Source organism: Manis javanica, chromosome 11 (assembly GCF_040802235.1).
Source record: "Manis javanica isolate MJ-LG chromosome 11, MJ_LKY, whole genome shotgun sequence".
Taxonomy (NCBI): domain Eukaryota; kingdom Metazoa; phylum Chordata; class Mammalia; order Pholidota; family Manidae; genus Manis; species Manis javanica.
In genome coordinates, this window is record NC_133166.1 from 97,586,690 (window position 1) to 97,614,492 (window position 27,803).

Here is a 27,803-nt window from a genome sequence, read left to right on the forward strand (position 1 = left end):
GGAAGACCCAAGGCCAGATGGGGTACAGCCCGGCCAGGCACAATAATCAGACACATAGAGGCTTTGGCAGAAATCCATTGCTATTGCCACTTCTTGACACCAAGACTGCAACCACTACGAGCACAGTCTATGACAGGGATGGGGCGCGCGCAGCTTGGCCTCTGGTACCCTCACCACCCTCACCACTGCATAGCCAGAGATAGGGGCATTTCCTTCTCCATCTTACAAATCTTCTTGAAAAAAAAGAAAGTGAAATCTTTCCAACTTCTTTCAAGTTGAAGTTTTCTGAATGAGTATGCCTGATTTGGGGGGCTTAGGTGACATGCCTGTGCTGCAGAGAGGCCAGTTCTCTCATAGGGAATTCCTCAGATACGGTAAAGGGGTTCAGAAGTGCTGGGTATTCAGAAAGCAGGTCACGCAAACACTATCATGTTGCCTCAGCATAAGGGCCTTTCCTGCCAACCCAAGTACCTAAGTAAGCTCCCCACCCTGGCCTCATTATTCTCTCGATTTGCTCTCATTTTCTTCAAGGCACTTACCACAGCTTACATTGTTATTACTCATTTGTTCAAATGCCTTATAAATCCTGGAGCCGGAGTATAGTCTCCGTGTGGAGTTTCAGTCAAAGGAATTTAACTCAAATAACCAAAAATAACTTGTAAATGTATTTAAGTCTTTAATACGGGCCTCTTGTAAGAAAAAAGCATTCAAGAGGCTCCAAGTCACTATTTCTAATAGTTCCCATGGGTTTATATTCCCTTTTCTTTTTTCTCTGATTCTTCCTAATCCTTGTGTGGTTTGATTTAGCTTTTCTTCATAAATTTTGCCTCTAGGGCTCTCCCTTCCAGTGTCTTCTGCCTGTCCCCTTATTTTGCATCACAAACATTCAGAAGTGGCCTGAGAGATAGTTCTCTCTCGCAGGGCACAAGGGAAAGGAGTTGAGAGGCGAAGGCTTTATCAGAGGAGGCCGGGAACATTTCCACTTGTATCATTTTGGTTCACCATTTGTGGCTAACCTCCAGATTATAAATTTTATAAGGACGGGGACAATGTCTGTTCTATTTGCACCTAACACAAAATCTGACAAATACATAGGCAATTAACATATGTTCTTGGAGGCAAATAGTGACTCTGTGGCATCTTACTACACTGATGGACAGTGACTGCAATGGCAGGGGGGACTCGATAATATGGATGAATGTAGTAACTACATTGTTTTTTCATGTGAAACCTTCATAAGAGTGTGTATCAATAATACCTTAATAAAAACAACAAGAAAAAGAAACATACTTTCTGGGGGAAAAAGAAAAGTCCAGCAGCTGAGGTCCAGACAAGGAAGCCCAGAGCAGGGCCTCTTGGCCCAGTCACGGGTGGGGGCGGGGTATGCAATAGTAAGAGCTAGTGTGGGAAGGCCTGGAGGAGGTGAGGGCAAAGCAGAATCTTAACGGGTAGGATTCCCTTGGCAAAGAAAGGGGATAGGTAGAGTGCTCCAGAGAAGCTCAAGCACAGTTTGTCAAACAGCTGTTTGCGTTATTGCTAAATGCAAAGTAAGAGAACTGTTAGGTAAGGCTGGGGGGCAGAGACAGACGTGGAGTCCTTGAATGCCACGCTGTGGAGGCTGGGTTTTGTCCTGTCAGTGATGAAGCTGCAGAAGGTAGGTTGGGAGTTCTTTTCAGATTTTCCTGTAGCCAAAAATGCAGGGCTGCAGTAGGGATAAGTAGCAGGGATAAATTAAATAAATTATTTGGAGGTTGATTTGGCAGTACTGGGTGACTGGATGGGAAAGGGGTGGGAAGAATCTAGAATAGTGCCCAGGCTTCTGGTTGGATGGTGATGTCATTAACTGGGGTAAAATAAACAGGAGTCTTCGGGTGTCAGCAGCAGGGAGAGTGGGATGACTTCTAGTTCAGTTCTGGTGAAGTGGACTTTACGTACCTGTGGGATTTCTAAGTTGAGATGATCAGCAGGTACTTGGGTACGTGAATCTGCAGCTTAAGGCAAAGGCCACAGTGAGAGACACAGGCTGAGGAGGGGGTAGCACGGGAGTGACAGCTCAGGAGTCAGCTGTGGGGTGCCTTGGGGGCGATGCTGCTCAGGGTGGCATTTGGCCTTGCTGACATTTTCCCTTCCCACCTTCCTTGATAGTTTTCTTACCTTTAGCCATTCCTTCTCCCAATACTTTGCAGGCTCCTCTTCCTCCTCCCCTAAAATGTGGTGTTCTCCAGGGATTTCACCACCCGTCCCCCTGCTGTGCATCCATCAAAGCTTTATCTCCAGCCCAGAATTCATAGGTAAGACTAAGACCCACATCTCCAACCACTTTCTAAAGAAAAATGGGTAATTGGTAGTGTGGACTGACTGTCCAAAAGACCACAAAATAGGTTTATGGCTCTCTGTTTTGTTTACGTGCTTTCAAGACTGACACTTTGAATTGTGACTATTTCTTCTTCCTCTGAGAACATCACATTTGGAGATTAGGGTCAGAATTCAGATCTGTTAATATTCATTAATATGTATCCCACCTCCCATCCTACTTGAATTCTGCACATACATTTCTCAAGGCTATTAACTGCCCTTTAGCCTTACTATATTGTTTCTTTCCATCAGGAATTGAAATCAGGCCAAAATGGAAATAAAAACTTAAGTCTTTCTGATACAGAATAAAAATAACTGTTCAGATCATTAAAGAGGAGAAACAGTTTACATGGATCCACTTCCTTAAAACAAAAATCACAACTCTTATTTTGTGACACAGGAGTGCTTTTTACTCGAATACCTTGTCCTGTGATCACTGTTTCAATGATGAAGTATGCAAACCATGCCACGACTTACACTTTTTATGTAGAGAAGTTGGTTAAAACACAAAACCAGATTCATCTTAAAATGTTGTTCACATCAACTACTTAAAACTATTTACAATAGGACTTTCAGCTCCCAAGGAGTTACATGGGTGACCTTGGATTTGATGAGAAACATTGAAAGTGCACACACAGAACTACCTGGGTCTGGCTGTGTGGTCTAGAGAAAGGCTTCCTGAGTCTGTCTGAGGCGATGTGTCGACCATCCACCTACCAAAGTTCACCAGCAGCTACAATGTAGTTCTTCAGTACATGTCTGTTGTTAACTTCTTTCTTGGAATTGGTCCCTTTGGGATGATTTCTGCAGTATGAGTCTTTAGCATCTTGAAAATTTCACAGATTAATAAAGCTCTAATTATTCCAGAAGTCACTGGTATAAATCATGCTTCCTCTATCAAGTTAACTGTACAAAAAGTTGTAAAGTGCGTGGTCACCACCCAAGGGAGCTGCCCTCAGTGGCCCTCCACCCTAAGCACCTGTCCTCCCATACTCAAATGAGCCAGCCTGAGTGTAATGCTCAGCTGCATAAGAATGAATTAGGACTGAGGAAAACTGGGTATTTTTTGTTAAGCGCAGGCTTATCAAGAGTCTGAAGGACTTATTTCAGTTTGTACACACAAGGCCCATACAGACAGATGCATAAGCACATAATCATTTGTATTCTTCACAAAGTACTCAGGACTTTGACGAGAAAAGTCACAAGTCTATGTAAATGCCCATTCTTATACCAGTTTATGAACTTAAAAGCTTTCTCAAGAAGACTAGGAGATACTGACTTTAGCATTCAGTTTTTGGTCAGAGTACTTTTGACACTCATAGGAAATGATAATGGTACTCTTCCCCTAAGTTTTAAATTCCTCTTATCCACTTATGACATTTCTTCATCATATACTAGATTCTGCCCATCTTCACATTAATTTATTATAACCAAATACCTATAAGCTATTTGTGTGTGTGTGTGTGTATATATATATTAAGTTAAACTGTATGAAACTGCTAATATTCAACTATTTTTGACCTATGAAAAGTTTTTTTACATGGTTGAATCTAATAAAATCTAAACTTCAAAAGGATAAAAATGCTTACTCTATTCACCAGTTCTTATGCAGCTTTGCAAAATTGTGCTTGCTATTAGTGAATCTCATGAAAAATTCTGAGGTGCACTAATTTCCATAAATTTCGAATTTGACCAAAAAAAGTGTAGTTCAAACTAGGCATACTGTCTTTATAGGCACACCACCCATCTACTTAACTGGAAAAGTATACACGAAAAGATGGCTTTTACAGGCTTGTGATCAGGTTTAGAATCAGTGGGCAAATCGGAAAATACGAAAGCATTTTCAATTGGGAATTCTACTTCTGTGTCCTCCGTCACATTTTACACTGTAGACTGCCTACCCTGAGACCCCATGCTAAGCACCAATAAAAGAGAGATGCCCCAGACCTGTCTCTTAAGAAACTTAACAACTTCTAAGAGATATAAAAATATAAATAACAAGCTGATATCCTAAGTTTAAAGTTTTAAACTAAGACAGAGTAACAAGTAAAAAGAAGACAGCACTTGAGAGTTCTACACTGACTTCAAACTTTAAAGGCAAAAAGCCAAATACAAATGTGCACTGAGTCTAAATTCAGTCAATATGATAATCAAAACTGTCCTCCTCTATGGTTCTGAATCCAAGAAGTCCTTCTATCACCCCAGAAACAGTGACTAGAGATCCTCCAGGTCAGTTAAGTCCACAGCCACTTTCAGGAACAGGGTGTCATCTTTAATGTAGGTGTTCTTGGCATTCTCCAATGTGGAATGAGCCACGAAGCGGGGACAGCCAGAGGCTATGTTCATCTCCCCATCGGGTCTTTTAAAGCTGCTGCTGTTGGGGTCAGCCTTGAAGGTCTCCATAATGTGGTTCTTTTTGCCACTCTGGTCCAAAAGCATTAGGGTCACCCTCTGTCTGAACGGCCACTGCAGCAAGGAGTCAAACTCCCCTCGCATCACCACGAAGTACAGTGACAGGTGTGTCCCCTTCCCAGACCCGTCCCCATTCAGGTACGCTCTAGCACAGAGGCGGTAGCCACACCGGCTGGTGTAGAAGGGCTGGCTGAAGATGGACACTGTGTGCCCGTCCAGCGCCTCCCTCTTCTTCATCCTGTAGTCTGTCACCTTCCAGATGAGCTTGCCATTGTAGCAGGCACCTTCAAGCAGTTTAAATCGCTCTTCGTTTTTATTCAGCTGTGCTTTATGAAGGTGGATGTGGGCATCATGTTTGTTAGTCTCCCCTTCCAAAACAACTGCAAAGAATAAAAAGATTCTGCAGCCTTAAAGGGGTCTTTAGAATTCGCCTGAAGTGGAATTTTGTTACCTGAAGAGAACCAATAAAATTCTGACAGCTTCAAGATGAGTGAATTCCCTATCCACCAATGGACCACTTGCATTAATGCTATCAACTCAGCGAATCTCATATCTTGGCAGGAGTGGTACACTGAATGTGTACTACTGAACTCAAGTGTGCAGGGAAGTCACGCTTAGCATTCAGCTGGCATGCGTTAGCATGGTGAGCCCCACCGTTTTCTAACTAGAATGCTTTTAAACAGCTAAACCCTCTTCTATTTTCTATATTTCAAACAATGTTCCCACCATCTCTCTCTCTCTCTCAGGCTTCTCATTTATTTTCCACTCTCCTTACAAACCATCATTCGCTCTTGGAATTTCCTGGCTGTTTCCACCCCCTGCCTGCTCCAGCCCCGGCTCATGGCCCTCCCGTCATTTTCCCCAGTGGCCAGAATCTCCTGCTGTTTTATTTCATAGACACCAGACTCAATCACTGTTTATCCTGGACAGTTGTGACTCTCCATTTGTATTATTTAAGGAACACATACAGACAAATGAGTCACCAAAAGAGAAGTAAAATATCAGACATACCTAATCTTTGATCATTGGTTTCCAGCAGGGTAATTTTTTGTTTCACTGTATCAATCGCTTCCACCAGAGGCCTCAGATCAAATTTATTTTGTTGCTGGTTAGCCATTTGTAATAACTGACGCACTTGAGCTTCTAGCCAAGCTGACTTGTCAATGTGACTGGCAAGAACCTTTCAGTATGAAGTGGATGATAAAAAAAAATTTTTTTTTAGTATCTTAGTAACTCATTGAGATTAAATTTTTTCAATTCAAATGGTTTACATTTAATCAATTAATGAAATGGCACATGCATAGTCTAGAAGAGAAAATTCAGTAAGAATCACAGAGACGAGCCACCTAATATCTTCTTCCTCTCCTCCTCCTCCTTGTCTCAGCTCCTCTTCCAAATCTTTCAGCTTCTCTTTATCTGATTTTTACTCCTCCCTCAATTTCTCTCTACTTGTTCTCTAACCTGTCTTTATCTCTCAGTTCACACGTTGTCTCTCCTTTTGCCTTATCGTTTCCTTCTCTTCTTGGAAGCTACTCTCTGGATTCCCTCCTTCTCTGCTCGAAGGCAGAGAATGAGCTGGAAGAAGGCCCATCTGTTCTGGCCTGAGCACTGCAGGTGGTGCAGAAGTGCTCTCAGGTAAGAAGGCCTGATTTTCAATTGCTCTCTTTACATGTAAGGTGTTATATAAAACTACAGCTCTATTTCTCCCCCACTCTTGCCCTCAGTACCTTAATTCTGACTAGTTTTGTGTAAGAAAAAGATCAGAATTGAAAGAGTAATAACATATGTTGGATTTCCTTTTTTCTACACACACACACACACATATAGTGTGCTGACAAAGTATTGAAATTATCTGGCCTGCATTTTCTGGCATAATCCAAATTTCAAAACTATTGCCTATACCACATCTTGAAATCTTTTTTACTATAAATTTTATAATCACAATAAAAAACCCATTAGGAGTTTGCTTATCGTTACTTAACATTCATGATGTACGTGGTAATTTTTGCAATAGTTGGTTTAAAGCATTTTCTTCCTAAGGGAATTAATAGCTTCACTTTGTTGTCTGAAAAATACAGAACTACAGATGTTCTAACTCCGAAATAAGTGACACATTAACTAAAACACTAAGTGCCAAAAATTATATAAAAGTATTATATCAATGTCATATTTACTGACATTGCTAAATGTACTGGGGTTATGTAAAAGAAGACCTTTATTCTTGCAAAATACATACTGAACCATGTAGAGGTAGAGGGCCATAATATATGCAGCTTATTCTCAAATGGTTCAGAAAGACTAAACTTACACACACAGATGGAGAGAGGCAGAGAGAGTGAAGGATGAAGCAAATGGAACAAAATATTGACCCTGGGTGAATATGGGTGGAGAATGTACAGATGTTTTTGCACTTATTCTTGCAGTATTTCTGTGAATTTGAAATTATTTCCATTTCAAAGTTATAAGAAAAACCCTCACTGCCAACTGAAGGCTAAATCTTGGCTACAAATAGAAAGGCCATTTATTTTTATTTTTTTTATTTTGGTATCATTAATCTACAATTACATGAAGAACATTATGTTTACTAGGCTCCCCCTTCACCAAGTCCCCCCCACATACCCCTTCACAGTCACTGTCCATCAGCGTAGTAAGATGCTGTAAAATCACTACTTGTCTTCTCTGTGTTGCACAGCCCTCCCCGTACCCCCCACGCACTATACATGCTAATTGTAATGCCCTCTTTCTTTTCCCCCACCCTTATCCCTCCCTTCCCACCCATCCTCCCCAGTCCGAAAGGCCATTTCTTACCTGGATGTTTGAGAGGAAGCTTCCATTTTTGCCAAACAGCTGTGAAAATTGCTTGAAGTCCTTTTCAAATTTCTTTACAGTTTCTGCTAGCTGCTGGATTTTACTTTCTTTCTGTTCTAGGCTCTTATATAAGTCCGAAATCTATTAACAGTAATGTGAATGGGGTTATTTAAAATACATGCATACAAATTAAAATAATTTAAATATAGTTTTAGGAGAACACTGCATGTAAGAGTCATTCTAGGAAAAATATATATCTACATATACATATACATATATATATGTAGTATATGAAAATATTTACAGGTAGATTCCTATCTCATATTAGAAAAATATTTGCAGGTGCTTCAAAAAGCCAGATCCACAGATTTCTCATCAGCCTTTTCTGAACGGGGTCTCTTCATTCATTCAGTATGCACCAGAGTACTGATGGCCATATCACATTAGATGTTATATGTGCAGTATCAATAGCAGAAATTTGCTGAAAGTCTATCATACTCTTATATTCATTAGGTCTTTTAATCCTCAAAGAAGTCTACAAGTTGGGTATAATATCAGTCCCATTTTATAGATAAGAAAACAGAGGCAGAAAATTCGAGTAACTTGCCCAGCATACAGCTAGCAAGTGGTAGGCAAAACATGCTACTCTCTCAGAATGTGTAATCTATTTGAGGGTATAAGCGATACCTTAGAGTGATCCTAGACAGCTCTTTTCTTATCCCCACATCCATTTAATCAGCAATACTACCGACTTTAACTCCTAACACAACAAAACAACCAACTCTTGCATTTTTTCATTTCATCTCGTTTGCTTCAGCACTTATTTCAGCCTTCATTATTTCTCACCTGGGCTGATACACAGCTTCCTAAACGGTCCTACACTACCCCCCACACACATGCCAGAAGGGAAGCTGAATAAGAATCAGGATTGGCATTGATCCCATAGTCCACCATAACCCCAGAAACTGGTCTGGTGCCTGGCTTCACTATGTGTTTGATAAATATTTGTTCTGTGAATATATGAATGAATGAGTGGTCTCGCTGCCGTTAGTCTTGTTTTCCTCCAATTCATACTCCATACTGTGACCAGAATATGAAGAGACAAATCTGGTTTTCTCATCCCCCTTACATAACTATCTTTTACAGACCACACAGGGCTCTATATGATCTGTCTCTGGCTACCTTGTCAGCCTCCATGCCCATTCACACCCCATGTGCTCCCTGCCCAGCAAGTCCACAGCTTCTATTTCCTGTCTGGCCCTGATCTCTCAGACACTTCTCCTTCCTCTAGAAAGTACCACTTTTAAACCTCCACTCAAGTGCATATCCTCTCAGAAATATTTCCTCACTAATACCACCTGCCTAGGCCACCTCTCAGGTTCCCAGACGCCCTGACCACACTCCACACTCCAGTATAGAAATTACCCTCAGTACTCTTGGTGCTTTTTTTTTGTTTTTTGGTTGTTTTGGTCTTTTTCTCCATTAGGTTGTTGAGGCTACATCTCACTTCTTTATCCCCAAAGCCAGGCACAGTGCCTGGCACACAGAGGGATCCATGTTTGATCAATGAACCAACAAATGGCTGCAACAGTCATCTGACCCCTGCCCCCAGAATCCTCTGTTCAGACCCTGAGAGCTGAGTTCCACCTACCCACCAGACACATAAAAGCAAACACTGTCTCCTCTCCCAACCCTCACCTCTAACCCCTTATAGTGCCCATCTCCCTGCCTTCAAAGTTTACAGCTTGCATTCCAACCTCTGATGTCTCTCAGTACCTTCTCCCCACCCCCACTGACATAGGCTTAGGAGCCTTCACCATCACCATCACTACCTCCAGCATCTGGCCTCCATCTAATACTGAGCTGCTCATTATGTTGGCACTGGGCTAAGAGCTTAACTAAATTATCTCATTTCACCCTCACCACAACCTCATTTTATGAAATGAAGAAACTGGGGACAGGAGAGTTAATTAGCTTGTCCAAACCCATGGCTCAGGCCTTCTGGCTCCAGGTTCTCCACCCGCGTCAATCACAAGGTTCTACTGCTACACTGTCTAGTTCACTGCAACACCTTCTTGCCCGGTACCTCTGTCCTCATTCTCTTCTCTCCCTCATGCCCTTCCATGCTACCTCCAGCGGTCTTACCTTTTAAAACAATTAGTTGGCCAATTACAGGTTTCCTCTGCTATCTGAAAGTTCACTTTACACTGCTTTGCTTTGCAGAAGACCTACATTAGTAACTGTTTTTGCTAACCGAAAGAAATCTAAAGAGGATTTTCACTTGTACAAAATGGTAATCGCCTATTTGCTTTATGCCATTTCGGCTTACGAAGGTTTCACAGGAACACTCCACTTTTGGATAGCTGGGGAACCTGTATTTTCCTATTTAAAAACCTCCCTTAGCTCCCTATTACTGACAAACATTAGTTCAAACTTAGGCCCTTAAATCCTTTCTGAGATATGACAAAATATGAATGAAAAAAAAATAACTGAAATGTGGAGAATTCAAAACTTCTTGGTTTACATGAAAGGCACTGAGATCTGGATCCCACACACCAGTCTCCAGCCCACCCCTGTTCTACCTTCAGGAGTCTCTCCACCCCAAAACCCCATTTTCTTGAACCACCAACCTCTGTCATGCCTCCCTGCCTTGGCACAAGATTTCCTCTTCTGGAATGTCCTCTTTCCACCATACTTTAGCTGACATATCTTCCCTTCCTTCAAAATGCAGCTTAGATGTGCTACCTTGAAAAAACTTTTCCATCTCCCAGAGGAAACTGCCACAGGCTCTGGACTGACTTGCAGCACGTCCAACAAGGCACAGCACCTCCTCTGTTTACATTTTTGTGAATTCTTCAAGGGTGCAGACTCTGCCTTCTTTGGCTCAGAGCCCCTAGTGACTAACGTTGTCCCTGACATGTGGCAAATGTTTGCTGGATGAACAGATGAAAACAAGAGGCAACTAGTACAGAAAGAACCTGGGAATGGTTACCAGGCAGCAGGCCTCCTACCAAAGTTAGTTTAATTGGTTTTGTAATTTTCTCCAGGATGTAACCCTGCAACTCACCCACCTCCTTTAATATGGAATCAGACATCATAAAATAACCTGCAGTAGTAAAATTCAGCTCCCTCTCTGCAGATGGATGGTTTTCTTCCCAATGTGGGCTTCAGATGTCTGATCCTCAGATGTTCTAACAAAATAATTAACTCTTATAATAACTACTCAATAGAATCAGCATTTATTGAGGCCCACTATAAATACTCTGGCAGGCATTTGCACACATAATTTCACTTGTTATTGCAGCTCAGTGAAATAAATATGTATGTATGTATGCATTTATCAGGTTGCTAAGCTTCTCAAAGATTGGAGTTAAGACTTGCTACAAAATATATAGAACACATAGTGCCTAGAACAGATAGTCAACTGTTGTGTCATGGTAAGACTGGTTTAATTTAAAACATCAAACACCAACTAAGCACCTACTAAGTGCTAAGTATTAATCAAAAGGTGTGTGGAGAGGCTGCAGAGAGGCAGCATGGTCTATCATGGGGAGCACTGGACTGAGAATCAGGGGACATTGGTCTGAGATTGAATTCTACCACATCAAAATTTCTTTGAACTTAGTTACTTCATCTGTTGAATGAGGGGGTTGGACCCAAAGAGGTCAAAGGTACCTTCCAGTTCTAATGTCCTATAATCCTATGAACCTGGCTACTTAGTGAAAACATCTACCTCCAGGTGGCCTACCCTGAAACAGAGAATGTAAAAACACCAACAATTGCAAATCCCAGAAATTCTGCCACCTCTCTTTATATCTGAACCCTTGAGTATTCACCTGTTCTTCTAATTGGATGTTCTTTTCTAAAACCAGAAGCATGTGGTCCCGTAAGGCTGAATGCTCGTGATCTTGCAGGTTCCCCCGTTTCTCCTTCAACAGGAAGAGAAAAATAAGTCAGACTGTTGAAAGGCTCTAAAAATGAGGGTGGTGGTGGGATATTCTGTGAAAGCAGAATGTTAACAACTTTGCTTCTTTGTCTCAAGGTGGGCTGCGGGAAAAATGACCCCTCTAGGTCCTTTTCCCCAGCTTTAGGATTCTACATTACCCAAGAGTCAATTTTAAACTTACAGAGACTTTACACTTATAGGCCATTATCAAAATGTGCAGCGCTGATTTCTTCCCTTGTCCTGGGAATATACGACTGCAAGTTAACTGTAGCTGTTACCACCTCTCCACTCTTCCAATATAAAAGCTGTCTCCTTGGTGGGTTAGCACCAGATGAGTTTTAAGCCTTGGTTACTTCTCGCTCCTACCAAGCACATTTCTATGCTGTCTTCTATCACAGGTCTACAACCTAATCGTAATTTCAGCTCATGAAAATTTGTTTCCCTCAAAATCAAATAACGCATATGCAAGAAGAAAGGATTACTTCTTTTCTGATATTTAAAATATTTAATTGCAAACTGCTATGTTACTAGTAAAAGCAGATGTTAGGTGTTCTGGGTGATCGGTGGACTCTAAGAAAACATTTATCACCGATTTCCCTTCAGTTTAGAGTTGACCCCTCTTCCAGAGAACAACTCCCATCTCTAGCTCTGGTGCTGAGGTAATTTCTAGAATATAATCCAAATAGAAGTTGAGTCAACCTGTAAAGATTTCTTTCAGAGCTGGAAAGCAACTCAGTATTTCATGCACTAGAAAAGTAAACCCTATCCTCTTTGCCAAGACAATCACTGGTTTGACACATGACAAATTTATGGACTCTTCATTGATTTTTTTTTCAGAGGCTTCTCATAATATACATTTTTTTCAAATAGGTTTTTAAAATTAGAGTAATATGTGCTTATGTCAAACAGTATCACAAGATGCAGAATGAAAAGTAAAAGCCCTTTTCTCTCCATCACCACCACACTCAATTCCCTTGTCTCATTTGACAGGGAAGATATATACACATTTTTAATGCAATGAGATCATACTATATTTAATCTTTTAACATACAGACCTTGTTCTCTTTATCAGATGTATAGTGTTACAAAATATAAATATATAATTGTATAGTCAGTACTTCAGTGAGGAACTTACAGGTTGTTTTTAGCTTTTTGTATGTTTTTTCCCTATGTTAACATCTTTGTGTGCATGTGTGTTTGTATGTAAATGTAATCATTGTATATTAATGAAAGGGTATCTGTTAGAGAAAGTCCTACCAGAAAAATGGCAAGGTCAATGTCTGGGTTCACTTTTTATTTTCATAGATATAACTAAACTGCCCTCAAAAAAAGTTGAATTTTATTAATTGTTTAAGTCTTTGTCAATTTGATGGTGAAAGTTATATTTCTTATTATTTTTACATTTATTTATGAGTGAGATTGAGTGTATGTTCTTATACCTATTAGCCAATAGAACTTTTTTTCTGGAACTGCCTATATATTCCTTTCCCTATGTTTCTAATAAGTTGAATAAGCTATCTACATATAAGAATTCTTTGTATATTAAGGAAAACAGCCCCTTTTTGTCTGCTCATAGATTGTAAATATTACCCTCACTTCGTGGTTTGTCATTTGACTTTATGGTATTTTAAAAAACCATAGAAGTTTTAAATACTTTTCGTTAAACTTAACAAAACAATGGCTTCTGGTTTTGTTAGTCACCTAAGAAAGGCCGTTTTAATTTCAAGAATAAAAAGAAAATTCACTCCTGTTTTCTTCTAGTATTCTTATGAATTTTTTTAAATAAACATTTTATTTTGGAGTAATTTTAGATTTACAAAAAATGTGGAATAATACAGTGCATGATGTATTTTAATGCCTAAAACTTGAATTCATCTGAAACCTGTTAAAATGAGGTAGGACTCAAACTTTCCATCTTTTTATACAATTTATTGAATAATATTTTTAAAGGTGTTTAAAAGGTAATAAAATAGATTTTAAAATGTGATTTCAAATCAGTTTGTTTCAAAATACTTGGTGATAGGGATACCATAAAACTAAGATTTGTGATCAACAAAAGCATGACTCCAGCAGGTCTCCTAACCAATGGTAGAGGCCATGGAGTCCAAAGTAGGAATAATTACTGTGATGGTTAATTTTGTGTCAGCTTGCCTAGGCTATGGTGCCCAGTTGTTTGATCAAAACTAGTGTTGCTGTGAAGATACTTTGTAGATGTGATTAATATTTACAATCAGTTGACTTTAAAGTAGATTACCTTCCATTACAGGGAGCGCCTCATCCAATCAGCTGAATACCTTAGGAGCAAAGGACTGTTTCCCAAAGCAGCAGCACTTCTCATCAGAGAAACTGCAGCCTGAGTTTCCCCACTGCTGTCCTGCCCTGAGAACTTTAGACCTGCCAGCCCCTAAATCATATGAGCTAATTCCTGAAAAACAAATCTATCTATCTATCTATACATATATACACTAGATATAACTATATCTATCTATCTATCTATCTATCTATCTATCTATCTATCTACCTACCTACCTACCTACCTACCTACCTACTTACCTACCTACTTACCTACCTACCTATCATCTATCTTCTCTTACGGTTCTGTTTCTCTGGAGAACTCCAATTAACTGCGATAACAAATCTTAGTTTTATGGTATCCATGTCTATCACCAAGTATTTTTTTTTATCAACATATTATTGAAATACACTCTTGTGAAGGATTCACAGAAAAACAATGTGGTTAATACATTCACCCTTATTATTGAGTCCCCCTGACACCCCATTGCAGTCACTGTCCATCAGTGTAGTAAGATGCCACAGAGTCCCTATTTGTCTTCTCTGAGCTACACGGGGTCTTCCCTGTGACCCCACACACACCATGTGCACCAATCATGATACCCCTACAATCCCGTTCTCCCTCCCTCCCCACCTGCCCTCCCCCACCCCATCACCAAGTATTTTATCACCAAGAACCTCTTAAAAGTTCTCAGAGGCGAATGTCTTTCTGTATCCTAATGGAATCAACGAGTAGAGTGAACTTGCCAATTACATGGTAGAACGTAGAGGGAGAAACAGAAAAGGTGCGCCCCATACCTTTACAGTGCAGCCGTAATGCTTAAAAGGACAGTCTTGTTCGGCTTCAGGACACACAGCAAGGTGCTCACCCACCTACGGAATGGACAGCCTCGCGCTCAGAAACTCATCGCTGCTTCTCCGACTGCAGCAAGCAGGGGACCAAGGGTAGCTTGGGAAGAAGGGAGGGAACGGAAGGAAAAACGCCTTGCTAAGGCCTGGTGGGGGGAGAGCTATGGTGAAAACTCAGAAGACTTCTCAGGGAAAGGGGAGGGGAAAACAGAGACATGGTTATCAGGGGTATAATTTAAATCCTGGGCCTCTGCTGACAGGATTTATCAAGCACACACCATAGTGATTACTAAAACTTTATGTTACATAACATCTACTGAGAGAATTATTTACAGTTACCTCAGTTCTTGGAATAATCTGCAAACACTTGTTGGGACAAGATACCGGGTACTCAGGACACAAGTTTTCCTCATGATTCTGAAACAGAGAAGGTGTGATGAAACAAACCAAGCCTTGTCTCCAAGGTTCCCTTTCAGGGCCTCGGAGTGTTTATACATATGTCTGTTTGGGGATCTGTGTCATGTGGCTTACCCTCTGCAGGCAAGTAGCATCAAAAAGGATTAGAGATGGTTGCTCTCTTGGTATCAGTCAACTCAATTCAATTTGTCATTATTCCAAGGGAGGGTCAGAGGGCACAGGACTACGAGGTCAGACTATGGGAGCCATCACTATAGCTCCTGTGGCTCAGACACAAGTACCCCATCCTCTCTCTTCATGCCTACAACCTGCCTCTCCAGTTAGATCAGAGCATTCTGCTGAGGACACAGGGTCATCCAGCACCCAGCATCGCTCCTTGCATACCCAGCAGGTGCTCAAACGTATTTTTGCCAATGATAAATGAACAGAGTCCCACTGATAAGAAGGCTTTTAGCTTTTCATAGAACTCTCAGATAAAGTTCTTCTTTAGACAGTTTTTGTACAAAAATAAATCCAGAAATGTGCTCTGGTATACCATCTGATTATGGATGGGACCTACTGTGACCACTCAGGCAGGATTTAGTCCCACAATTATTATTATTATTTTTTTACCTTTAGATTGATTGCTACCACCTCCTTTTTGCAATAAAGGCATTTTTCCTCTCGAAACTGGCAGTATGCACTCAAATGCTCATTCAGGTCTTTCCGAAGGACTGGTTCCTGACAGTTCTCATTAGAACAGTGCACAGCTTGGAATAAACACTGCTGCAGGTGGTCCTGCAACACATAAAACAGGCCAGCGGGTCCGAATCACCAGGACAGCTGGAGGGGAAGCCGGCTGGCAGGCCTAGTCCGGGAGGGAGGACATGAGGGGCAGCCGGGCAAAAAGGACTGCAGCGGGGAGCAGCCTCTGCTTGCAGGCTCTCAGTGGGGTCCCCCCTGCCCCTACTGAGGAGGGAGCCTGGAGGGGGCCGCTTGGACAGAGGCTGTGAATGCCAGCCGTGCTTAGTGGGAGTTAGGAGGGCAGGGGAAGATGGGCGAAGAAGGAAGCGTGCTGAGTCTATTTTAGATTACCTAGGGACGTGCTCATACTCTCAAGTTAGTCCTTGAATATTTTCCTTAGACTTGCCATTAATTGGTCAATTCTTCAAGGACCTTATTTATTTCTTCTGTGCACCCTCCACCCCCACCCCCAGCACCAAATGCTGATCTCTGCACAGCAGATGGTAAAAGCCAGGCCAGGGAAAAGAGGGGAGAAGAGAGGGGCATAGCCCAAGGAACATGGAGAAAGGGAAAGGATTAAAGGAAGAGAGGGAGGGAGAGAAAGCTGTTGCCAAGTGATAAAGAAAAGGACATACAGGAAATACAGGATGGTAGGCCCACGCTGGGAATGGTCAGTTTTGTAAAGTCAGGAAATGTTCAGAGCCAGAATATTTGAGAGTGAGGACACGGACAGTGTTCATTCCAGTGCCAAGCAGGCATATATCAAGTTATCAAAATCTCAGGTTATCACCATCCCTCTGCGAGGTCCTTTAAGGCAGGGTTGGCGAGTAAGGGCCTTGAGCCAAATCTGCCCTGCTGCTTCTTTTAGAAAGTTTTATTGGCGAACAGCCACATCTATCTGTTCACAGATTGTCTACGGCGGCTTTCCCTCTGAAATGTGAGAGCTGAGTAGCTGCAAGGGGCTGTACAGCCTGCAAAGCCTAAAAAATTCACTATCTGACTCTTGATAGAAACAGCTGACCACTTCTCAGAAGGAAAAAAAAGCAAACAGCTTTTTCACAGGAGGTAAGTAAATAGTATAGCTACTCTCCTTTACCTCTACTAATAAGAAACAAATAGTGACAGTTGAAATCCACATCTTCTTCAAAAGTCATTGATGCTACCTACCCTTCAGCTCTCACCAAAGCAGTCAACATTCATTGAGATTCTGCTACCTGAGAGATCCTACCCCTTCATGCAAGAGGAGGGAGGGAGGGAGGGCAGGGAATGAGGGGAAATGCAAAGGAAACCAGCCACTGGTCACTAGAATCTGATGATTGGGTCACCAAGGCTGATTAGTGGTCCCTTTGAGCCTCATTTCCTTTGCACGCTTAGTGACAACAAAGTCAGAAAAGATGTAAGACCTGATCTTACAAGGAAATCATTTTAAAGTGCCTGGGGGCTTGGGGGCGGTGATGGAGAAAAGACTGAATCACCTGACAGGTGTGCCAAAATGTGTGGATGGGAGGGAAAAATCTCAACAGCCTCCAAGCAATTCCCTGGAAGCTAGGGATGCCTGATCTCATTCATTCATGGTGTGACCAAACCTGATATGGACCTGCCAGGCAGAGCCACAGTTCCCATTAACAACCCTTCCCAGCTAGGGGGAAGGAACATGACTCCCCTTGGCTTCCCCTACGCCCCATTTGTTTGCATCTCATACCATTGCTTCACCTTTAAACTAGTTCCTAGCTCTGTTCTGGTCTGTTATCTGCCCCAAATCATAAACTCTAAGAGGCCAGGGCCCACAGCTGCTGAGAAACACCCACCCGAGTGCCTGCAAGTGTGTCTGGGCAGGGACCCGTGCAATTGTGTCATTTTGCTGTCATACCCTGTCTCCTACCCTAGGGACCTGAAATCCTTTACAAATTCTCCCAAAATGACAGGTCCTTCCTTGACCGTTCCTTTTGCCCAACATGTCCCACATCTTCTCTTTTGGATCAGTGATCCCTAGCCCATACTTTAAGGCCTAGTGTATACAGCATGCCCATGCATTCCATACAAACCAACATTTTCACTCACCCTTAGCACTTGGTCTGCTGCCTTGCAGCCAGTGCACTGCTAGAAAGGGACTCTCTGAGGGTAACCCAATGATTTCCCACCATGCTTAACCCAGGAACTGTTACATTAATGTGTCCCATACATGTCCCTGGAAAAACAGCCAAGGCAAATATTGTTTATGAGTAATACCAACCTGGTATCGTCCCAGAATAATCTTGGCATTACATCCAGGAGCATTTTTGCAATATACATATAAATTGAGGACTTCCCTTTTACAACAATTGTCTTTAAACACCTACAAAAGAAACACAATAGGTCTTACACACTTCAAAGCTTTAGGGCAACATGAACAAAGCTATTATTAATTTGGCCTTCAAGTACATCTCAAAAGTTGGGTGGAAACTTCCAGACAGTGGTTGGAATGGAAATATCAGATTCATCACCACAAAAGAAAAGGCTCAGATACATCCGACAGGCCACCAAACATACAAGCCAGGTAAATCAATGGCTAGAGCAGCAGGTTGTAGCTAGGAAAATCTCACAGTGAACTTGACCTCCCATGCTCAAAGGTCAGGTGGTAGGGCTATGGCTACGGGTGATACTTTCAGCTTCCTGTCCCAGCGAAAACGTTTGTATTAGTCATCAGGTAGTGTCACTGAAGTTGCTATTTCAGCACAAACCAGGGGTTCGCTAACCTTCTCTATAAAGGGTCAGATGGTAAATAATTTCAGCTTTGCAGGTCACACTGCGATGTTCTCTGTTGCAACTATCCAACTTGGCTCTACACAGTACTTAAATGGATGGGCATGTCTGTGTTCCAAAAAGACATTATTTATGGAGAATGAAATGTGATTTCATGTAATTTTCATGTGTCACAAAACATTATTTTTCTTTTGTTTATTATAATAAATTTTTATTTTGAAATAGCTTATGACTTATAAGAAGTTGCAGAAGTAGTATAGAGTTCTTGTGTACCCCTCTTTTGATTTTTTTTATGATTTAAAAATATAAAAACAATTCTTAGCTCATAGGCAATACAAAAACAGATGGGAGGCTGGATTTGGCCCGACAGATCCCATCCCATGTTGCAGTCTCCCCTGGCCTAGTGGGTGAGGTTGACACAGTAGAGTACTGGCTTCTACTCAGCATTTGTACAACATATCTTAAGAGCATAAAGAAGGAGCATGTACATCAGACTAGTCCTGTTAGCAGAATTTTAAAGGAAGAAAACTTGAGCTTAAAAGGAAGTTTTAAGGGAGAATATCTTCATAACCATAGCTTAGGTAATTGTTTCTTAGATACAGCACTAAGAGAACAAGCAATCGAAACAAACAAACGATAAGTAAGACTTCATCAAAATGAAAAACTTTTTACTTCAAAGGACACCATCAAGAAAGTAAAAAAGACAACCCACAGAAAATATCTGCAGCTCCTACACTTGATGAGATACTTGTCTCTAGAATATATAAAGAACTCTTAGAACTCAACAATATACAAGAAAAATAACCCACTTAAAAAATGGGCAAAGGTACAATAGCCAAGAAATGGAAGCAACCTAAGTGTCCATCAGCAGATGAATGGGTAAAGAAGATGTAGTACATATACACAATGGAATATTATTCAGCCATAAGAAGAAAACAAATCCTACCATTTGCAACAACATGGATGGAGCTAGAGGGTATTATGCTCAGTGAAATAAGCCAGGCGCAGAAAGACAAGTATCAAATGATTTCACTCATCTGTGGAGTATAAGAACAAACAAAAAATTGAAGGAACAAAACAGCAGCAGACTCACAGAACCCAAGAATGGACTAACAGTTACCAAAGGGAAAGGGACTGGAGAGGATGGGTGGGAAGGGAGCAATAAGGGGGAAACAGGGGCATTCACACATAATCTGGGGGGAGGCATGGGGAAGGCAGTACAACACAGAGAAGACAAGTAGTGATTCTATAGCATCTTACTATGCTGATGGACAGTGACTGTAATGGGATATGTCATGGGGATTTGGTAATGGGGGGAGTCTAGTAACCATAATGTTGCTCATGTAATTGTACATTAATGATACCAAAAAAAAAATGGGCAAAGGAATTGAATAGACATTTGTACAAAGAGGGTACATAAATGGCCGAGCACATGAAAAGATGCTCAACATCATTATTAGGGAAATACAAATCAAAAACACAAGATACCTCTTTATACCCACCAGGAAGGCTATAATCAAAAAGATGGCCAATAACAAATTTTGGCAAGGATCTGGAGAAACAGAACTCTCCTACCATGCTAGTAGGAATGTAAAATGGTGCAGCTGCTCGGTAAAGTAATCTGGCAGTTCCTCAGAACATCACACATGAATTACCATGACCCTATACATGGTTATTGTATGAGCCAGTAATTCCACTCCTAGGTAAAGGTGACCCTCGAACAGCACAGGTTTGAACAGCCCAGGTCCACTTGCACATGGATTTTTTTCAATAAATATACTGGAAAAATTTATGGAGAGTTGCAACAATTTGAAAAAACATATTCTTTTTTAGCTTACTTTATTATAAGAGTACAGTATATGATATGTATATAAAATATGTGTTAATTGACTTTATGTTATCAGTAAGGCTTCCTTCTAGTCAACAGTAGGCTATTGGTAGTTAAGTTTTTGGGGAGACAGAATTTATACATGGATTTTCAACTGAAAGAGAGGCCAAATCCTCACATTACACAAGGGTCAACTGTATATACCCAAGAAACAGGTACCCTTTAAAAGTAAGTTTTATGGCATATGAATTAGATGTCAATAAAGCTATTGTTAGATATAATAATAATGATAATAATAATAATAATCAAAGGAAGTTTGAGAGATTAACCAGATGAGAAAGTGAATTCCAGGAAACAGGATGTTTCATTTCTCCAAGTGACTCAGTGGCACTGGAGCTAGTATAGGAAGGGGGTGATCAACAGAGACCCTAACACGCCTCTTGAACAGGGGTAGGAGTGGGTCTGACCTGCACCCACAGCAGAGGAATGCGGATTCCAAGGAAGGTCCCTCTCCCCAACTCTCCTGCTCCAACCCAGGACACTGGCTTCTCTCTCACCCAGAGAACTGCTAAACCAAAGTAGTGATTTTCTTACCTCCTGAGATTTGATAACCTCCTTATCTACAGGGCAGAGTGGGACTGCATTTAATTCTCTGGAGAGAAAAATAAAAACAGAGCCAGAATTAAGATTTGGCCTCAACAGCTCTTCCAAGAGCAGCGCCAGCACTCCAGCTGAGCCGTGCTTGGCCACCTGAAGTTCCTTCTGAGCAGCTTAGGCCTTGTCTTTGCTCATGCTGTTCCCTCCTCCCAGAAGAGCTTCCAAGACTCCAAGTTCAGCCCATCCCCCAGTCTGCCTGAAAAACTCCCATTCATCTTCCAAGATGCAAGTCAAACGGTGAGTCCCCCAGACAGCTAAATGCCCTCTGCCAGTGCTTCCACGGCAGTCCTTTGCTTATCACAACCTGTCTTCTTCACTAGAAGGAACGTTCTAGAGGCAGAGACTGGGTCCTGCTCCACACTGGACCTTTAGCTCTTCACCTCTGCACATGAAGCTTAGCTAAGCACGGTGCCTGGAACAGATAGGTGCTGAATGGACGAGCCCATGGATGCGTGAGAATGTGCTGTGATAACCCCATTTCCAAGCTGGGGTACAGTGTGGGTACAGGTTCCTTACTGACCCTACAGAAGACCCAAATGCCTGCTTCCATGTCCGTCCTGGTCTCCTCCCTCAAAATGGCATGACCCAGTTTTTACAGCTGCCCTGGAGCAGACGGCACCCACGGCAGCGAGGCCCCTTCTGGATGTCACAGCACCTCTGCCTTAAGCAAAGAAAGGTCAGGGTGACTAGGACAGAGACCCCTGAGAGCTACAGGTCCTTCCCAACACAGATGCCTTTGCATGCGAGACAGGTGTGGTCTGAATCTTAAGAAAAGGAGTATCAGTACATGTGTGGCAAAAAATGGAGATTATGCCTCAAGATGACTCCTCAGAGAAGGGTCCTGGGAGAGCCCCTCTGCATATTCGTGGTCTGTGGCCAACCACAGCAATTCCAAAAACCTCAGTCACAGTCCCGCGGCCGCGGAGGACACTGAGATCCCAGGAGCACCCCCCTCTGCCTCTGGCTGGGCTGCGGGCCCTGCCCGCTCACCTCAGGGACAGGATGCAGTGCTGGCAGAAGCGGTGCCCGCAGCCCGTCTGCTGGGGGTTGTGGAGCACTGAGTGGCAGAAGGCACATCTGTAGCGCTCTTCTAATGGCTCCACAAACTGGTACTCTGCATGGGGCTCAAAGTCCAAGGAAATGGAGTTGCTGGAATTCTGGCGGATGAAACCACAGGGGACACCTCCTTGCTCCTCCGAAGAAGCCATTCTGGGGGTTAGGGAAGAGAAGGAACATCAAGCCTGGAGAATCCAGCTGACGTCAGGTGTGCCAATTACTGGTTTACTAAATAGTGACCACCACCCACGTGGCCATTCTGTCATGACTGTGTCACAGTAACAGCCCTCCTGCCAGTGGCGGGCTCCCACAGCGGGGAGAGGTCTTTGCGGTGCTCATGTGGGAGGCGGAACCAGGTGACGTCAAGCAGGATTCTATGAGACTTTGGCCTTTTGCCGATCCACCTTCCACAGGACGCTAAATTATCTGGCCAGTTTGGCTACATGCTTGGACAAAATACAACCAGGTATTAACTATAATCTGAGCAAACTCTTGTTATGGATTTTTCTTCCACTCAGTCAGGAAAATTGAAAAAAATGTTCTGTTAATATCTTTCAAAAGTGAGAATTTTGCACACCAATGCATTTCTTGCAATATATATTATATATTATATATATAATATATATAATATATAATATATATATCATCACCATCAAGCCATACCACTTTTCACCTGAACTAAATAAAAGCCCATCAACTGCTTTACCCTGCAATCCATTCTCTATGCCATACTCAGGGTGATATTTTTCAAAATGCAAGTGTGACTGCAGGTCATCTCTGCTCATTCAGTGGCTTTCCAGGGCTCTTGGGGAATAGGCCATAATGCTAAGAGGCTGCAAGATGGCATCTCCCCCTCCCAGCAGCCCCCTGGACCTCTCCTCCCCTTGTATTTGGCACTCCAGCCACACAGGCTTTTAGTTCTTCTAATACATCATGCTGTCTCCTGCCACAGGGCCTTCGCACAAACTGTTGCCTCTGTCCAGAGTACCTCCCCTATCTTCTTTCAGTCCTCTTCACTTAGTTAACTTGCACTCATGCTTCAAATTTCACTTCAAGTGTCACATCCACAGGTAAACTTTCTCTTCTCCCCCTGGTCTAACAGCAGCAGGCCCATTCACCAATCTGTAAAACATGCACAGCCTTCAAGGGATAAGGCAGAGGTAGGGACTTTTCACTATATAATCCTTTTGAGTTTTTGAACATGAATACATTACCTATTCACAAATAACTATACAAAATCAAAAACTAAAAACCCACTGTTATATCCATCATAGAACTAGGTTCCTTTCCTTCTAATTTCAAATACTTGATTTGAAATTAGACATGCATTTGTGTGATTACTTGATTTATATCTGTGCCCTTCAATGACACACAGGTTGCAGCCAGTCTTGCTCAGGGTTGCATCTCCAGCCTTTAGTGCTGAGCCAGGCATGAAGAACAACTCAGCTATTTGCTGATATCATGTTGTTGAATGGACTTTTTGAAAAACCCTGAACAGGGCAGTTATAACTAGTGTTGGCCTCTAACAGTGATTCTTAACCTTGTTTGAGCAAGGACTAGCCCCTGCCTTTGAAAATTTGATGAAAACTGTAGGTCTTCTCTCTATAAAATAGCATACACATCTGGCATCTGGACCTTTAAGGACCCTATGAACCCATTAGTGGTTGGTCTCCAGGTCTACAACAGCCCTGCCTCCACAGCAGAAATGCTGTTGCTTTTGGCACAGGAGTGGCACTTTCAGAGTGTCTGGCAAATGGCTAAAGGGTGGGAGGCCATCGGGGGTGGGCCCCGTGGGCGATGTCCTTGCACATGGCTAGGGTCCAGGAAGGCTGGGCCTTCATGCTTGCTTGCTTTGGCTTGGTCTTGGAAGCAATCATGACTCTCCTGCGGCTGATGAGATCAGCCGGGCCTGAGAGCAGCTGCGTGACCTGACCATGGACACAAGAGATGAGTGGCCCCATTCAGCGCTCAGTTCTGCTCCAGCCAGTGGCTGGCCTCTCACTGCTGGAGCGGTGTGAGTCCAGGCTGCCACCTGGGAGAACAGGCAGAGCAGGCAACTGGCCTCATGCAGCGAATAAAGATTTCTCTCTGGAGACGCCCAGCGGACCAGGGGCTTTTTATTTTTTTAATGCTAGGGTTTGAGACCAAAGTCCCATCTTTTTCCTCTCTGCATGTGTTTCTTGCAGAACTTCAAGGGTGATTGTTCCCCTTTTAACATTGTTTTCCTATCTAGATTTAACAGAAGTTTCTATTATGAAGATGAGGCCGCACAGCACTTCACTTACATGCACAATCCTAGTAACAGAGGCTCACCCCCACCTCAGAGAAGTGGCAGAACCAGTTCCAAACTGCTTTAAACTGCCCTGTGTGCCCTAGTCTCAAGGGAAGTTGATGATTCCTGGGTGACACCCCCCCCCAAAAAGAGTCTCTCCTGAGGTCAGGCTCATGTGTGTCACATGGCATCTAAATGTGGACTCTCAGAGCCGTCCAAAGGCTTCCTAAAGCCACAGACTTCTTCATCCCCCAGAATAAGGCAGCAAGATGTATAAAACTCAATTCAGCTCCCCTCTGCTGAATTCCCAGAACAAGAATTTAATGAACTCATCTGTGTGTCTATTTTTCTCAACAATAGCAGTTCTCAAAATCCTGGTCTCAGGACCCTCTCTTTAGACTCTTAAAAATTGAGGACCCAAAGACCCAGAATAGCCAACACAATTTTGAAGTAGTAGAACAAAATTGGAGAACTGACACTACACAACTTCAAGATTTACAATAAATCTGCAATAATCAAGATAGTGTGATGTTGGTGAAAGAATAAATTGATCAGTGGATCAGAATAGAGAGCCCAGACATAGACCCACACAAGTAGAGTCAACAGTCAATCTCTGACCAAGGAGCAGAGGCAGTACATGGAGCAAAGACAGCCTTTTCACAATTGGTGCTTGAACAACTGGACAGCCACATGCCAAAAGATGAATCTAGACACGACCTTATAACCCTCACAAAAATCAACTCAAAATGGATCACAGACCTACATGTAAAACAGAAAACTATTAACTCCTAGAGGATAACATTGGGGAAAACCTAGATGACCTTGGGTTTGGCAATGACTTTTTAGATACAACACCAAAGGGCACAATCATCAAAGAGAGAATTTATAAGTTGGACTTCATTAAAATTAAAAACGTCTCCTTTGTTAAAGACACTGTCAAGAGAATGAGAAGACAAGCCTCTGACTGGAAGGAAGTATTTGCAGAAGACACATCTGATCAAGGACTGTGATCCAAAATGTGATCCAGGAAGTACGGAGATGGCAAATAAGCATATGAAAAGGTGCTCCACATCACAGTCACCAGGGAAATGCAAATTAAAACAATGTGATACCACTACGCACCTATTACAGTGGCCAAAACCCAGAACACTGACAACACCAAAGGCTGGTGAGGATATGGGGCAACAGGTATGTACTCTTGCATTGCTGGTAGGAATGCAATACTTTGGAGGACAGTTTGGCGGTTTCTTACATAACTAAACATTCTCTTACCATCTGATCCAGCAGTCTCACTCCTTGGCATTTACCCAAAGAAGTGGTTCACTTATGTCCCATATAAAGCCCTGCACATGGATGTTCATAGGAGCTTTGCTCATAATTGCCAAAACTTAGGAGCGATGAAAACGTCCATCAGTAGGTGAACAAATAAACTGCGGAATGAATAAATGGAATATTACTCAGCCTTAAAAAAGAAGTGAGCTATCAAGCCACGAAAAGACATGGAAGAACTTTAAATTAATATTACTAAGTGAAAGAAGCCAATCTGAAAAGGCTACTCACTGTATGATTCCAACTAGATGACAATCTGAAAGAGGCAAAATAATGGAGTCAGTAAAAGAAATTCATGGTTGCCATGGGTTAGGATGGATGGAGGGAGAGATGAATAGATGGAGTATAGTATTTTCTGGGCAGTGAAAATACTCTGTATGATTTTATAATGATGGATACATGTCATTAACCATTTGTCCAAACCCACAGAATGCAAGAGTGAACCCTAATGTTTGGATGATTATGATGTATCAAGGATAGCAGAAAGTGCCACCTCAAAATATGCTACTTTGGTATTAAGTTCCAGACACTTGAAAAACAACAAATGCTGAAAGAGGCTTTCTGTGAACACCTTATCTGCCTCAAGACAGATCCATCAAAAGGAACTCAATTATCATTAATCCCCTCCCCCAGGACTTTCATCAACCAGGGAAAACTGAGTCATCACAAGAGAAGAAACTAGAAGTTGACACCCTGACAGACTTTGTCACAAACTATCACACCTCCCATCTAATCTTGTAAGGGCCTGCTCATTTTTCCTAAGAATCATTTTCTCTCTTCTAAGAGGCCTACATCTTCCTTCCCCTTTCTCTCTAAAAGATGGTATTTAAGCCTGAAGTCTAAGCCACCTCAGAGAGTTACTCATTTCTCCCTGGGTCTCTCCCACATATACATGAGGTATATAATTAATAAACGTCTGTTTTCTTTTCTCGTTAACCAGTCTTTTACTACAGGAGTCTCAGCTAAGAACTTGGGAGAGGGAAAATTATTTCTCCTCCTCTACACTATCTAAGTTCATCAACAGTAACAAATGTGCCATTCTGATGGGGGACACTGATAATGGGGGAGGCAATGCATGTGTGAGGGCAGGGGGTATATGGGCAATCTCTGGACCTTCCGTTCCATTTTGCTATGAACCTAAAACCACTCTAAAACATAAAGTCTCCTAAAAAAAAAAATTGAGGTCCCTAAGAGTTTTTATGGAAGTTCTATCTATTGATATATTCCATATTTGAAATTAAAATTGAGGAATTAAAAAATATTTCTTTATTAATTCAGTTTAAGGTAATAATGAAGCAAGTGTATGTTAACATAAATAATATTTTTATAATAATAGAACTATAAAGGATGACGTTTCTCTGTTTAACAAATAACCATTTTCCCAAATGAAAAAAATCATTGAGAAGAGTGGCACTGATTTTCATTTTTGCACATCTCTGTTCAGGCTCAAAAGAAGATAGCTGCATTCGCATACTCTGTCCTGCACCGAGATTGTTACAGTGTCACATGTCATGTAGCTTCTGGGAAACACCCCTGTATGCTTGTGAAAGAAGGGAAGTAAAATTGGCAAATGATATCTTAGTATTACTATGAAAATAGTTTTGCCCATGCAGATGCCCTGAAAAGGTCTCAGGGAGCCTCAGGCAGTGGTGTGGTGGTAAATGTTTAACAATCTGCTCTCCTGAGGGAAAAGCCCCAGTTTGTAAGATTTCTGTGCCTGAACATTCCTGAACATACCTGAACTAAGCAGGGCCTATTAGCTGCCTTCCTGGTAAGAGCTGCTCCAGCACCCCCAGGTCCCTGAAGCATACTCTGGGAAACCACTGCCATCAGGTTCCGGAGTGGGCCTGGGTCCTGTCAATCTTTGGGCTGGCAGGGCCCAGCACGTGTGTGAGAGCCTTGCATACAGTCTTCTTGCTCCTGCAGAACAGCAGCAGAGGCCTGAGACCAAGCGCCCCGCCTTCTCTCTCTTGGCCACTGTGTCTTGCCCTGCCCAGCTGGCAGGCCCATCATCCACTAACCTTGTTCCTCTTGAATCTGTTGTCTTGTCTACAATTTGTTTTTATGCAATTGAGTTTTTATCTCATTAGACTTTTTTTTTTTAAATAAGCCCATCT

The 27,803-nt window shown here is 42.2% G+C and overlaps 1 protein-coding gene across 7 annotated transcripts in view; it reads right to left on the minus strand.

The window, feature by feature from the left end:
- Positions 1-2,819: 2,819 nt before the first annotated feature.
- Positions 2,820-27,803, minus strand: part of TRAF5 (TNF receptor associated factor 5) — a 44,230-nt gene continuing 19,246 nt past the window's right edge. For 3 of the 7 annotated variants that reach the window (XM_037015330.2, XM_037015331.2, XM_037015332.2), the window contains 10 exons: positions 22,020-22,238; positions 20,967-21,024; positions 18,036-18,137; positions 15,692-15,856; positions 15,002-15,079; positions 14,612-14,686; positions 11,412-11,504; positions 7,576-7,716; positions 5,779-5,947; positions 2,820-5,147 (listed from right to left, as the gene is read on the minus strand). In XM_037015330.2, coding sequence (XP_036871225.1) covers positions 4,570-5,147; positions 5,779-5,947; positions 7,576-7,716; positions 11,412-11,504; positions 14,612-14,686; positions 15,002-15,079; positions 15,692-15,856; positions 18,036-18,137; positions 20,967-21,024; positions 22,020-22,237 — 1,677 coding nt within the window. In that variant the 5' untranslated portion in view covers position 22,238 and the 3' untranslated portion in view covers positions 2,820-4,569. Of the gene's footprint in view, positions 5,148-5,778; positions 5,948-7,575; positions 7,717-11,411; positions 11,505-14,611; positions 14,687-15,001; positions 15,080-15,691; positions 15,857-18,035; positions 18,138-19,490; positions 19,582-20,966; positions 21,025-22,019; positions 22,239-23,073; positions 23,187-27,803 lie in introns of those variants that run through there. The other 4 variants (XM_017642883.3, XM_017642884.3, XM_037015334.2 and 1 more) reach the window with 4 other exon arrangements.